Source organism: Thermobia domestica, chromosome 1 (assembly GCF_964235325.1).
Source record: "Thermobia domestica chromosome 1, izTheDome1.hap1.1, whole genome shotgun sequence".
In the NCBI taxonomy this organism is placed as follows: domain Eukaryota; kingdom Metazoa; phylum Arthropoda; class Insecta; order Zygentoma; family Lepismatidae; genus Thermobia; species Thermobia domestica.
The window spans coordinates 25,954,246-25,969,889 of record NC_137454.1 but is presented as its reverse complement, the minus strand read 5'-3'; the positions used below and the strand labels follow the sequence as shown (position 1 = coordinate 25,969,889).

Here is a 15,644-nt window from a genome sequence, read left to right as displayed (position 1 = left end):
CGTTCATATTATCTACATAGTCACGAGAAAACTCACTATATTGTTGTCAGTGGAGAAAAAGTTTCATGTTTCCCACTTTCCTTTATTTATTTATTCCTTCGGTAAATTTAATCGAATTACGTTCAGCAAAATGTCTACTAATGTTGGTGGTGTTTCAGTAATTTATTCTAGCTATCAATAGAGCTTAGATTACAGAAGGTGGAAATATGATTTTAAAATATGAATAACAACTTCGTGTGACATTCCACCATAGTGATAGAGGATCGGTTTTGGCAATTAGATTTTTTTTTTTACAAATAATATGAAAAAGTTTTTTTCTTTTTTTTTTACAATTGAATTGTAAAAGGATAAAATGCATAAGATTCTTCTTATATAATGGCAATGTCCAGCAATAAATTCAGCAAGTAAATTTTTTCAACTAGGGGGACACCTTTCGTTTACCTGCGTATGATCCACACACATACACACACACACACACACACACACACACACACACACATATATATATATATATATATATATATATATATATATATATATATATATATATATATATATATATATATATATATATATATATATATATATATATATATATATATACAGTATAACCGGTTGGGTTCGGTTCCAGTTTGGGGCAGCCATTTTTATGACCGGAAGGGTCTGGTTCCTATTTGAGCTGACCATTTTTGCGACCTGCAGAATTTGATCCTTACCTGATCCCATTTGGGATAACCAATTTTTCTAACTCCGCTCGATACCATTCCTGTTCGGTTCGCCTTACCTGTGATTGATTTTAGTAGTTGGCGTGTAAAGGACATTCGCAATACAAATGACTAAATTATAAAGGACAGTGCGCAAACCTCCAAGTTGGATCTCGAACCAAAATACTATTTCATTGAGGTTGCGACTGCGAGTGCCCACCATCCTTGCCACGCCTGCTGGTATCAGCGGAATAAGTGCAAGTCATTAGACATAACATCCAGCATTTTAGTAGTGATTGTGCAGAAATACTGTAAAGGTAATTGCACATAAAGAAATAGATAGTATGTAAATTTTATTCGCTTAACACAGGTTTATAATACTTACGTTTACAACATTACAACATTTTGTTAGTGATTTATTTAACATGTACTAACACACCATGAGCCCAAAACTTTATTAATGTGGAATTTATGCGTAGAAATTATTATATATTTTCATTTTTTCTTTCTTTCTTTAAAGAAGATGACGCACTACGAATGCCGGCTAAAATTTATATCACGCAATGCACTAGTATTAAACACACGCTATTTCTGTATCACACTTTACACTATAAATTGATGGATTTGGGGGGGGGGAATCATGTAGTCATTCTTACGAATAAGATTTCTCTATGCTTCTTGTTGTTCGTTGGATAGTCATTATTTAGTTTCCGTGGAAGTTATCACTTTTCAATTCCAAGTGAAATTTACCCTTTTACTTGTATTGGTTCCTTACTCATGGCTCGTTGCTTACATGATTTCACATATTATACGCTGTCTTGGCATACGAACATAGATTTTGTGTTAATTTTATATTTATATACCTGCGCAGATTTAGCTTATTCTTCTCATTATCAAACTTATTAAATCTTGAACAATTGCGAGGGAAAACTTCGATATTCTTCTCGGGCGTCACTGTAGCAGAACCATTCAAACCGCCATAACCACTTAGAGTACCTTTCGCGGCTTTTTTGCCTCAGCGTCAGCATGTTTACGCTGAGCACACCAGAAAAGATTTTATAAATATTCATAATAAATATCCTTCATGAGAAATACACATATCAGAGGGCGTTAAATAGGTTTACCATTAAAACGAAATAATTAAAATGTTAAAAACAGCAAAAACATTACACGATGGCATTCGAATTTAAGGGACTATATTTTTTATTATCATGACCATATTGCACCTCTTTTGTTCGGTGAACCGAAAGCACAAGTCACCATTCACAGGACTGCCAACTCATAGAAAAAGTTAAAACTAGAACACAGTTTGCGTCGACGAACAGTACATGAAGCCTCATTCCAATTCAGCCAACAATAACTGGGAAATTTAAAATGGAATGGGAGTGAGGGGGGCCACACGCTCACAACAGTGAGACCTCAATAACTCGAAGCTCTTGGAAATTAGAGTTACCGAGTTTCTTGAGTTATCAAGGTGGCCAGAATAAAGTATTGGGATACTGAAGATCCCCTTTCCTCATGAAAAATGACTTTATAACATCTATCACCTCTGAATGACTGTAATTTTATTCATTCAACCTCTGTAATTCGAAGTTGTGAAAGTTCCTTTAATTGAGTAAGATGGCTAGTCAAAATAAAATATTAGACATGAGTAAAATACAATTACAGTACACATTAGCAACAATGACAGGACTAGAAACAATAACAATTACGTAAAAGCATAGAGCTATAGCTTCGAGCTATCGAGGTCATCAAGAGAAATTCGACTTAACAGAGGTTAACTTCGACTCGTAGAGGTTTTGCAGATACGAAAGTTCGAGGTACTGACAAGTAAACCTTACGTTTGGGTGAATCGAGTTGCTGACTGAGACACATATGAGAAAGTAGTACTAAATATGGTCAGTATTTCAGTGAAGTTGGAGGTGCGAAGCTCCAGGGGTTTAGGAGATAATGCTACCAGAACATCACATGGAAGTACAGAATAGTCTTCATACAGTTAGAGGTAAAAACTCTGTAAGACCTCTTGTAACGACAAAAGGTAAATAATAAATATATGGGTACATGTTAGGACTAGGGGGAAGTCATATAGTAAGGGTATACCTGACGGCGGCCATCTTGAAATCCGTCATTTTAAATTAAGGTTAAGTTTTAAAAATAGGAATAGGGTCATGTGATACATGATTTAAGGCGCAAATTCAATCAGAAGAACAATGGTGACGTTAATTTTGATTTACGCGCAATTGGTAAAAAGTTACAGGGAAATTAAATATTGTTGCAGCATGTGTATTAGTCCTTTACCCCACCTTGTAAATTTTATGTTAATGATAATAATTAAATAAAAAGCAGGTGGATAAATATTAGGTCTATGGTAAGAGTTGCCTTGATGGCGGCCGTGTTCAAATCCGCCATTTTGAATCTGACAAAAGTTTTAAACAAAACGCATAACATTGACACTTATTAATAGCAAATTTTACCATAAATCCAACGGTATAACCATTTTTGCTTTATCATTAACCAGCATTTGTTATCGCATAAACAAGTTGCTAATTTAAGGAAAAATGACCAAAGTGAAATTGAGTCATAATTGAACTTGGGTCTTTCTTCAGAAAAGTCCTCAATTAGTACAATCAATATGTAGTTCAGAAAAGAGTGCATGACTTGCTCAAATGCTCTGCTCACAGTGAGCACACCTGACAAAGGCAATCGAGTTACACTTGACACATTTGTCGTTAACAATTCCGTCAAAGCAGTAGTCGTAAGGAGCGATCCATTTAATTTTTTGCTGGTTAATGATAAATTAAAAGTGGTTGTACCGTTGGAGTTATGGTAAAATTTCCTATTAATAAGGTGTCACTGTTATGCGTTTTGTTTAAAACTTTTGTCTGATTCAAAATGACGGATTTGAACATGGCCGCCATCAAGGTAACTCTTACCATAGACCTAATATTTATCTATCTGCTTTTTATTTAATTATTATCATTAACATAAAATTTACAAGGTGGGGTAAAGGACTAATACATATGCTGCAACAATATTTAATTTCCCTGTAACTTTTTACCAATTCCGCGTAAATCAAAATTAACATCACCATTGTTCTTCTGATTAAATTTGCGCCTTAAATCATGTATCACATGGCCCTATTCCTATTTTAAAAACTTAACCTTAATTCAAAATGGCGGATTTCAAGATGGCCGCCGTCAGGTATACCCTTACTATATGACTTCCCCCTAGTCCTAATATGTACCCATATATTTGTTATTCACCTTTTGTCGTTACAAGTGGTCTTACAGAGCTTTTACCTCTAAGTGTATGAAAACTACTCTGTACTTCCATGTGATGTTCTGATAGCTGTATCTCCTAAACCCCTGGAGCTTCGCACCTACAACTTCACTGAAATACTGACCACATTTCGTACTACTTTCTCATATGTGTCTCAGTCAGCAACTCGATTCACCCAAACGTAAGGTTTACTTGTGAGATTTATAAATACGATTATTAGGGCCACCCAAAAGCATAAAGCATAATAGCAAGTTAGACATATGGTTGGTACCTTGAACATGGTTGTGGCTGTCTAAGGGTCCAGAAGAAACTAATTTTAAAAGCATAATAAAGCATAATTTTAGAAAATAAATCATAATTTAAAATATATAGCACAATTCTTGGAAAATTCTGTTTAACTGCAAGTTTAACATACCGTATTTAATATTTTTCAAAACTAATATTTACAATGCAAAATCATTGAGAACATAATGTAATGAAACGCTTATGTTTATTTCTGTAAACTTTTCGGTGTAATCCTTTCATGTGCAGAAAAGAAAAAAGAAAAAGAAAACTTTCCGCCAACAATGAATAGTACACAAGAACTTCACACTATATTGTTATATGTACCTCTTGAGCTTGAGCACTTTCTGTACTTTTTGGTGGCATCTTAAAGTAAAAGATGTACCTTTCTGTATATAGAATGTACCTCTAAGGCGCACACAAGTGATAGAAAAAACTGACTCGAGTAAAACAAATGTCTTTACAGTGCATTAAGTAGAAAGTTCATTAAATATAAAATAAACTGGTTGCATAAAATATTAATAAATAGATCAAGATATTTAGAATATTTAATGTACAGTAAATATTGTACATTGTACACGATTAATGTAAAATAATGATTGAAATTAACAATAAAGCATAATTTGGAAAAAAATAAAGCATAATGTGGGTTGCTCTAATGATTATGAAACATTTGAGATTCGACTTATCGAAGTTGAAATTTTTAAACATTCGACTTACAGACGTTATTTTAACATTGAGAGTTACGGAAAGTTTAAGGGAATGTTTAAAAAATTCGAGTTATTGAGGTTCAACTGTATGAGATTTTGAATGAAGAATTCATAATGCCATATAATTCTTTTACTTTTGTGTTTATATGTAAATTTTTACTTATTTTTTTTTGTTACTTCGTAATTTTGGCAATTAATTAATGCTATTCCAAAGGTCCTGTGTGGATGTGAAGTGGAGTGGGTAGCAGATGAAGGTGGTAAAGTACCCGAAGGGGCTCTGGCTGCTGGCAAGACGGAATATATGGAACCGTTGTATGTAGGACGTGTGGCCCACAATGGAACCATCACTGTTGGAAAGGTATTTAATTTAAGCTGTTTAAAGTGTTATAAACATTCTTTTACATAGATATTTGAAATCAATTATGTACTGATCGACGAAAGAACAAACCTCGGAAACATAAGAAGTACTAAACTTCGAGAAATACTTAAGCCATTTTTCTGTTTAGAAGAAATGTAATGTTGGTAAAATTCGTACTAATATTACAGAAAAGGTGGAAATTGCTTAAATCTGCGATGATTGAACGACAGTTATGTGGCAAGATGTTGACGTAGGCGAGGTTTGTTCTTTCGCTGGGAGCAGTGTTCGTAGGTTTCCTTAAGAAAATTTCCCCCGACTGACACAAAATTTTCCCTTTTAAAAATAAAATTTTCCCTAGTTTATTGAGTGTCCAATTATTGATAGAAGTTATATGATAAGCTAAATTTAGCTATATTAAAGGAAGTACGAACACATTTGTTTTGTTCATTTGCCTTTTCTTGTATTTTTTACTGTTTCCTTTGCTTTGAAAAAAAAATTACAAATACACTGTCAAGAATGGGTGGAAATTATGCTACTTTAAACACACACACACCATTACTACTGTATTGGTACATTTCTGAAGAAGTAAGAAAAGTTTAAACATTTATATGGTCAACTAGTTCTGTGCGAGAATTTCCTTGGATTTTCACGTTTTATCGTTAAAAATCTCTTTTTCCCTTTTCACTAAATTTACCTATGAAATTTCCCTAGATTAGGGAAATTTCCTTCGAACTACGAACACTGAGTGGGAGGCATGCAAAATCCTTTAAAAACGGCAGCAAGCGAGTTTAACTCTCGCATATGTTGCACACCTTCTAACTTATTGCAGGATATTTTAGATTTTAAAATTTCCGCTGGTATGTACTAGCATTATCAAAGACTATTTCATTACAAACATTACAATAATGATTCTGCCATTACTGGCAGGTAACTTCCCACGAGTTAAACTCCCATACACGACGTTTAGCTGTTTGTTTTATGGGATTTCATTCCTTCTACGTTCAATAACGCTTTCTCCTATCTTTTATAAATAACCAAATAACAATAATCAATATACAATTTTGGAAAAGGAGCCAAATACGAGGGAGGATCAGAAACTAAGATTACAAGGCTTATATTTGTGGAGTTTCATCTGTTGTAGAAGAATGAGGAGTGTGCGGTAATTTTACTACATGGAGTTAGCAACTGTGCAGAGTATCAGCCACCTGCCATCTACGGCCAAGTTGAAGGTAACACAAATGGCAACTCATTTGGAAAACTGGTCTCGCGAAGTAGTCCGCTCAGTTATTCGATTTCTGTGAGCGAAACATGTAACCGCAGCTGAAATTCACCGACAGCTGGTAGAGCTTTAAGGCCAGGACTTCTTACCGAGGTCGTCATCTTCCTTCACGACAATGCGCGCCCGCATACAGCTCAGAAGACCGCCACGCTGTTGTTGCTGTTTCGCTTGGACATCATCGGCCATCGTCCCTACAGCACTGACTTCGCTCCAAGCGACTTTCACCTGTTCCCGCACTTGAAGGAGCACCTGGGAGACCATCGGTTAGCTTCAGACGAGAAAATTAAACACTTCGAGACAACGTGGTTGAACACTCACACACACACACACACACACACACACACACACACACACATATATATATATATATATATATATATATATATATATATATATATATTTTACTAGGAAGGAATCTTCAAGCTCATCCTAGGATGCAACAAGTGCATCAACCAATATGAAGATTATCTCGAAAAATAACTTTAATGTATGTACTAAATGTTGGGTGTATTAGTTGTATGAAATCAGTGGTGTAGCACACTTTTGCGGGGGGCCCCGCAAAGTATAGAGAAGGGGCCCTAGTTGTAAAGCCGACAGAAGTAAAGTTGAGGTTGTACTTCTTTAAATCTTTATTCATCTTAAAACTTAGGGGCCCCCTATACCTCGGGCTCTCCCGCACTGTGGGGGTTGCGGGGGCAGATGCTACGCCACTGAATGAAATAATATATACACGTTTCACTGCAGGCCTTGTAACCTTACTTTGTGGTCACTCCTCGTATACTAGTGTCGAATCTGTTGGCTGTATAGGTTGTATGAAATAATATATACACGTTTCACTGTAGGCCTTGTAACCTTACTTTCTGATCACTCCTCGTATACTAGTGTCGAATCTGTTGGCTGTATAGGTTGTATGAAATAATATATACACGTTTCACTGCAGGCTTTGTAACCTTACTTTCTGGTCACTCCTCGTATACTAGTGTCGAATCTGTTGGTTGAATAGGTTGTATGAAATAATATACACACGTTTCACTGCAGGCTTTGTAACCTTACTTTCTGGTCACTCCTCGTATACTAGTGTCGAATCTGTTGGCTGTATAGGTTGTATGAAATAATATATACATGTTTCACTGCAGGCTTTGTAACCTTACTTTCTGGTCACTCCTCGTATACTAGTGTCGAATCTGTTGGCTGTATAGGTTGTATGAAATAATATATACACGTTTCACTGCAGGCTTTGTAACCTTACTTTCTGGTCACTCCTCGTATACTAGTGTCGAATCTGTTGGTTGAATAGGTTGTATGAAATAATATATACACGTTTCACTGCAGACTTTGTAACCTTACTTTCTGGTCACTCCACGTAATACAAGATGGGATTAAATGAATTGAAATACGTTCTTAAAATTTCTTAGTAATTAAGAAAGAAATTTCAGTGATATAAACTGCGTTGGATTTTCTGGTCTAAAGGATGTGAGAGTCTACAACGGGAGAAATCATGATACACTGTTCGTCATCGAAATTTTAGAAAGGTATCGAGAGAAAAATCTGTTGAAACTAATGAAAAATAATATAGTGTGTCTCGTTCTTTTTTTTTTTTTACATTTTCTTTCTTTTATTAGAAAGAAACAAAGAAAGAAGAAAAGAAAAAAAAGTAATTTTCAGTGCATTTCTTTCGTTCTTCTTTCCTCTTTTCCTTGGGAGAGAGATCAGAGAAAAAGAAAAAATTCTTTTCTTCTTTCTGCCTTCCTTTTTGCTCTCTCTCTCTCTCTCTCTCTCTCTCTCTCTCTCTCTCTCTCTCACACACACACACACACACTAGAACAGAAAGAGAGAGAGAATGGAAGGAAAGCAAGGAATAGAAAGAAGAAGTTTTTCTTTCATTTTTTGGTGTGTGTATGTGTGATTTCTTTCTTTTCACTCGTCTTTTTCTCTGCTTTCTTTTTTTTTCATTCTTAATAAGAAGAGGAAGAATGGAACAAAGAAGAAAAAGAATTATTATCTTTTTTCACTTTTCTTTTTTCTTTTTAACTGTTGTTCCTTCTTTTCTTCTTATCTCAGAAGATGAAACAAGAAAAAAGGAAAACAAGAAGAATTAAAAGAGTTAAAAGAAAGGTTCTTTCTTCTCGTATCTCTTCTGTTTTTGTCTCTAATGTTTTTTTAGGAAGGGGGAAAGAGAGAGAGATGGAAGGAAAGCTAGGAATGGAAACAAGAATCTTATCTATTCTTTTTTTGTGTGAGTGAGTGAGTGATAGAGAGAGAGAGAGAGAGAGAGAAAGAGAGAGAGAGAGAAAGAAAGAAAGAAATATTTCTTTTCATCTATCTTTTTTCTTTCTTTTTCTTTTATAATAAGGAAACATATTCTTTCTTTTTCACTTTTTCTTTTTAACTCTCTTTCCTTCTTTTCTTCTTATTTCAGAAGAAGAAAAGAAAGAAAAAGAAAGGAAAACAATCTTTTTCTTTTGTTTTTCAATTTTTTCCTTTAAAAAAGTAGTTACGGATAGGGATGGGCATGAGCGAGTTCGAGTGAGTTTTCTTTGAAACTCGACTCGACTCGAAACAGACCTCTTTCAGCTCGACTGGAGAACATGGCTCGAAAAATTTCCTGCAACTCGACTCGAATTCAGATCGAGATTCGAGTCGAGTCGAGCCAAATCGAGCTAAATTCTGTGTGTAGTTTGAAGTACTATTTTCAAGTATACTAGATAGACAATATAATTATTATCAATGATACTACTACTACTACTAGTAGTGTAATGGAACGATCATTTGTCTTTTTTTTAACATTTAACTTTGTATCCAGTAATTATGTGCTTTCTTATTTATATATTGTTATTCTTTGTTCTATTTTTAGTATTTTTGCTTCATTGGTATCCTTATATTACAATGTATAGCCCTATGTACAGGGTTGCCCAAAAGTAGGTATAGAGTCCCGTACTGATCAACTCATTGCTTTTTACATAATTTGTTATTGTTATCCATCAGGTAGACTTATTTTCTTTATTATTTGTTCTTCATGGGTTTTTACTTATATCTTAAGCTCGGAACAGCCGATGCAAATAAACCTATAAGCTAGGATGTTAGACTTGATCAATGCAGGGGTGTATACCTACTTTTGGGCTACCCTGTATAATTTCAAGATGTAATTAGTATTGCATGTGCTTTTTTCCTTTTTTTCTTTTGGCGCACTTGTGGCTCTATGCTGTCTGCTGCCGAATAAAACTATTATTATTATTATTATTATTATTATTATTATTATTATTATTATTATTATTATTATTATTATTATTATTATTATTATTATAACACAGTGTATAACCATGAAAGGTAGGCGGTTTGTATCTGAATACTAAAAACTAGTCAACTGCATATCTCGGTCCTCGAGAAGTCTTCAGGAGGCAAGGATGTCGTTCACGAGGTTCTGGATTTGAGTTTCGGAGGAGCAAATATTCGAGCTCGAGCCAAAAGTTGTTAAAAGTTATAGGGTTTAGGCCAAACTTATTCAAATCTGATCGGCCCGGGTTTAGAGTTGTCAACAGCTTGAGTGACTCGGCTACAGCTCATTCACTATCAAGCCGAACCGAAAAGTGAGTCGAGCCAACAGCTCACCCAACCGAGCCGGCTCGAACCGATGGCTCACCCAAGCTGATGGCTCACTTCAACCGAGGTATTTCGAGCCAACAGCTCAGTTGAGCAGAGTCGGTGGACTCGTTTCAACGGAGTTGGCTCGAGCCGAGACCGTGGCTCATCCCAATCGAGCCGGCACGAGCCATCGGCTCAATTTAACCGAGTCGACGGCTCATCCCAACCAAGCTGGTTCGAGCTTTTCGCTCAGCTGAACCGATCCGAGCCGGTTGATATCATTACCCGAGTTCGGCTTCTGCTTCGGCTCAAAAATTCGACCGTGCAGGTCTCAGCCTTGATGGTAACAAGTACAGTATGCATTTATATTGATGCTCACGACATTTGAGGCTGTCTCGTTACAAAAGTCTATTGTCGTCTCGTTATCGAGACAAGACAAGATGCAAATAGTGCCCGCTGTCGTGAGCAACACTAAAAGTATTCCACATTACTGCTTACATTTCTCATGGCTTTCGCTTTCCGGTATAATCAGGCCATGATTTCAAGAAGAGCTGAACGAGCGAGCCATTTATCAAACTCGACTCGACTCGAAACTCGACCTAAAAAACAGTGACTTGGTTCGAAACTCGACTCGAGAAAATTACCTTTGATTTTCGAGTCGAGTCGAGTTTTAGCTCGACTCGTGCCCATTCCTAGTTACGGACGTCAAGTCAGAGACATTAAATAAGTTTATAAGCAGGCAATGCATTTTTGAGGTGGTAGGAGTACATGACAGTTGATTTTAAAAGAAGGGACATCATGGCTCAAAAGAAATGCGTATACGATACAACCTAGAAACAGTTATTAGTATTATGTAGATGCTATATGGCTCCCTTTCTAAATTTTTGAAATTCTTTATTGAGTTCTAAATTTTCAGTTTCAATTTAAAGAAAAGATAGAGGGCTTCTAACAGGTGTGGTCTTCTCCTTCCTTTATTTCCTTCCGCTATACCTTCTTTTACGACCTTCACAATATCATTTCTCCTAGGTGAGCCCTCTACCACTGTCGCCATGTGTGAAATCTTCATTTGTAGTTAATAGCCGTATCACAAATCAATATTCGACTCGACTTATACAGTATCTCCATCTATACATGCATGCTTGCTATGTACTGTTTTTGTTTGCTTTTAAAACATTCAATTGGTAAACTTTTGCAAATTTGTAAATTTTATTAATAATAAAAGTCGTGTTAGAGCAGAACCTTTCTTTAAAGCCTCGTTATACAAAGTAACACCTCTCCTGGTTACTCTCATATGCTCTGGTCAAAACATGCTAATTTGCTCTCATATGCAATAATCAAAACATGCTGATTTGCTCTCATATACTATGGTCAAAACATGTTAATTTGCTTATATGCTATGGTCAAAACATGCTAATCTGCTCTCATATGCCATGATCAGAAAATGTTAATTTGCTCTCTTATGCTATGGTCAAAACATGTTAATTTGCTCTTATATACTATGGTCAAAACATGTTAATTTATTCTCATATGCTATGGTCAAAACATGTTAATTTGCTCTTATATGCTGTGGTATTTATATTAAATGCTATGGAACTATAGTTTATTTACTGTAGTTATTAAAGATATGAGCTTAAATAATTGAAGAGCCTAGTGTGAGAGAGCTATGCTAGCTCGACAAGAAATGAAAATAAATTGAGTTTTCTGAAGCATGTGTTGCGTCACAATTTATATAATAATGGGTCAACACTTTTACTTAACTTGTTGTTAGGTAAATTATGCAAAAGGAAAAATATTTATTTCAATGTAAATAGCATTTATTATGAAATCTATGATATAATGTTTGTAGTATACCCATGTGTAAAAATCAATGTAGTACACCAAAGAGTTTTAACATGACTTAAATACATACTTTTGTCTGAGTGTATATCACGTTCACAGGGTTACATACGAACTACAGAAAAACAACTTCATATGTCTTTTGGAGTATCTTCACTCTCAATTGTTTCTGTGGATGTTAGTTTTCGATAAACACAATAAAAAAACTGGAGGAGTATAAGGCATTATTACCATGAGACCTTTTAACTTTAGGGCTGATATGGGTCGTCCATGTAAATAGGGTAGTGGTATTTCTTCAAGAATTGTTGTCACATTCATGACATCTCTTCTGGTTTTGGAGCGACGATCTGGATCTTGAACAGTTCCAATCCATGTCACTGTTCCATGTCAAAATAGATATATTTGAAAAGGAGTATGCCTGGTTGTGTTGTATCAAATTTCACAACAGTTATTTTCATATGAAAGCTAGTATCGATTATTGCAACATCTCTCTTTACTATCGGTACAACTGTCGGTACCTCTGTTACTGCCATACCAGACACCATTGGAAGTGGCATATCCTTTTTTCACCCAAAATGCTGATGAGAACGTATTCATGAACTCAGAATATTTGCTGCAGAAAACGCGGGAGCTATGTCACGTGGTTGTAGTTTACATAATGGATGACAGATGGCAGTAGAATACTAGAAATTTTCAGATTTGTGGCATAGCTCTCTCTCACTAGACCCCTCAATTGATGTTTCATGTAATGTATTTTAGTTATGGTTCATATGATATATGAGAAATGGCAGTAAAACATTAGAAATGGCAAAAACTAATTTTCAGATTTGTGGCATAGCTCCCTCTCTCAGTAGACCCCTGAATTGATGTATTTTATATAATGTATTTATGTACACGAGCATCAAACTACGTATATGTATTCGCAGCTTTGCTTATCTGTCAGTTCTGTGCCCCCCCCCCCCTGGAAAAAATCCTGCAAATGTCCCTGTTAACAAGATATCTACTTATTTCCAAAGAATAACGTTATATCATATACTGTGGACAAAACATGTTAATTTGCTCTCATATGCTATGGTCAAAACAAGTTAGTTTGCTCTCATGTGATGTGGTCAAAACATAATAATTTGCTCTCATGTGCTATGGTCAAAACATGTTAACTTCTCTTCCTTCTCCAGATCCATCCAAGCCACGGAGTCTGTTACATTCCTTTCGACGGTGCTGAAGTATCATTCCCGGAGTACGAAGTTCTGGTAGTAAAGGCATCAGAATAATAAAGTGTTCCTGCTTAAACCGACCAATAAAATGAGGCAAATTCTGCCTATATAGTTTGCGGCCACGATAAAGATTTAAAAAAAAGTTAGTCTGCAAAATAAGTGAACAATGTTTTATGAATCCACGCGAGAGTAATTAATAATAGCTCATAACGCGGGCTTTAATAACTGTTACTGTGTACGTGAAGATCTGAATTTTTGTTCCATATATTAGATTTAGTTGTAAATCCTTATTTGCTTGATGACAATGTTGTAGGTTGATTACAAGTAAGAATTGGAAGAAGCATATTTTAAAAGTATATATTGGTTAAAACTTAGGCAGAATCAACGTTGTAAGTTCAGTGTTAATAATAATACAAACTGAACTGCAAAAATACTTTCAGTTAAATATTCTATTGATAGTTTCAGTTAGCAGTTACTGTAAATGGCTACTTGCAGTTCTTATTTATCTAGATTCGTTTTAACACAGATAGTGATTAAAATAAATCAATGAATATTTATAGTAGCCGCTCTAATATTTCTTTTTCAGTTGGCTATCTTTGGTAATAGTTGATTAAAGCAGCGTTTCTCAAACTGTGGTCCTCAAAGTTTGTCCTTGTTGTCCTCTTAGATTGAATATTAATAAATAAAATAACTGAATTGTGTCTTCATACTACATTTAAGAATATCAAACAGATATACAATTTAGTAAAACAATGGCAGACCTTACTAAACTCTTAATAGCTTGTATTAGATGTATTTTCGTCAAATATGCTTAATAACTTTCAATTATTAAATCAAAAACTAATATTATTTTTTCGTAATACCAATTTAAAAATAAAGAAAATTTTAATTTTATTTTAGAATATTAGTATATTGGTAAGATATATGCTCAAAACGTTAACGAAAGTGAGAAATTTGTTTTTGACGAGAACAATAGAATGATCTATAGAACATTTCAATAAAAGTGGTCCTCACTTGAAACAAATTTAAGAAATATTGATTTAAGGAATACTGGTGACTACTAGGATTGTTAAAATTCGAATAATGAATTGGAATACATAACTATTCGAACAATTGTTCGAATAATGATCTGAATATTGGAAACAAATATTTGGATATTAGAATAACAAATAGTCGAATCGTTGTAACATCGCTTGTGGCTACTATACTCACTACTGCATATGTAATCAACAGCTACGATTCCATTTCGTTCACGTCAAGATGATGCCAATTTTGGAACTAAAGAACAGTGTGGGTGAAACTAGTTAATATATCAGTCTTTAGAAAAAAGTGGGAACCATTTTAGTTAAGCTACTATGACTGAAAGCATTTTTGTACAGTAGTTCAGATCTTGTAAATATTGTCCAATGCAACTGTTAAACGCTGTTCTATCATAGCAGCCTTATGCTTCTTCTGTTCCCTCATTACTTGTTGATACACTTTCACGTTTTAGTGGAATAACTTCCTTTGATACCTCTACTTGCCTTGACATTAGTAGGAGATAAAGGCGTCCGTTTCTGGGGCCAATCAGTGAAATTAGCTTGAAATCGGTCCCGTTGAGAACAAAAAATCATTATCTTTTATTATATATATGCAAGAGTTAAATCAAAATTTATATTGTCAATATATGATTAAATATAAATATAAAATTACTCTATATTATACATACGATATCGGAATAACATGGTTATAAATCATTTTAAAAGTTTTATAAGTAACAGGCATTGTAAGTCTTTATAACTATTGAAGAAAGTTACGAACTGTGTTACAAATATAGGTCATAATCCTAAATATGCATTACGTTGTTAAATCATTCAATGACGACATGTTATTTCAAAAAAGATTACACTTTTTTTTCTGGATTTCCTTTAATAACAAATAAATAGTTTATTATGTACATGGGATAAGTCATTTAATCAACAAGGTTCAGTTATCTTATTTTATGTTCATCACAAAATGCAGATTCCAAACTATAGGATGAAAAGGAGTTCAACCTAAATATTTCTTACACTGTAAAGAGTTTGTAGCAGTGGGATTGTTAACTGAGAAATTATATATATATTCATATTCTCCCTTCACCTATTTATTCAGAATTTTCATATTGGATTTTTGTCGTTGTTGAAACTCAGAGTTGTGAAATACAACAGTTATTTCTATATAGAAAATGAGTCAATATATGTAGACAAATATTAGTTAAAGCTTCCTTTATTGCAATATCCTGAGGTTCAGAAATAGGTCAAATGTGTATATAATTTCATAATTCGGTTCGTAGAACGCTAACTTGCATTCAGTAACTTGAATAGCATGTGAAGACAGAAGAATATGAATTCATGAATCATGCAGTCTTTGTCAAAATTATTC

General features: G+C 34.5%; 1 protein-coding gene across 1 annotated transcript in view; it reads left to right on the top strand.

The window, feature by feature from the left end:
- The window catches only part of LOC145683860 (pfs47 receptor-like), a 51,841-nt gene extending 36,728 nt beyond the window's left edge, over positions 1–15,113 (top strand). The window contains exons 3-4 of the mRNA XM_081755475.1: positions 5,190–5,333; positions 13,206–15,113. Coding sequence (XP_081611601.1) covers positions 5,190–5,333; positions 13,206–13,301 — 240 coding nt within the window. The 3' untranslated portion in view covers positions 13,302–15,113. The remainder of the gene's footprint in view (positions 1–5,189; positions 5,334–13,205) is intronic.
- The last annotated feature ends 531 nt before the right edge of the window (positions 15,114–15,644 follow it).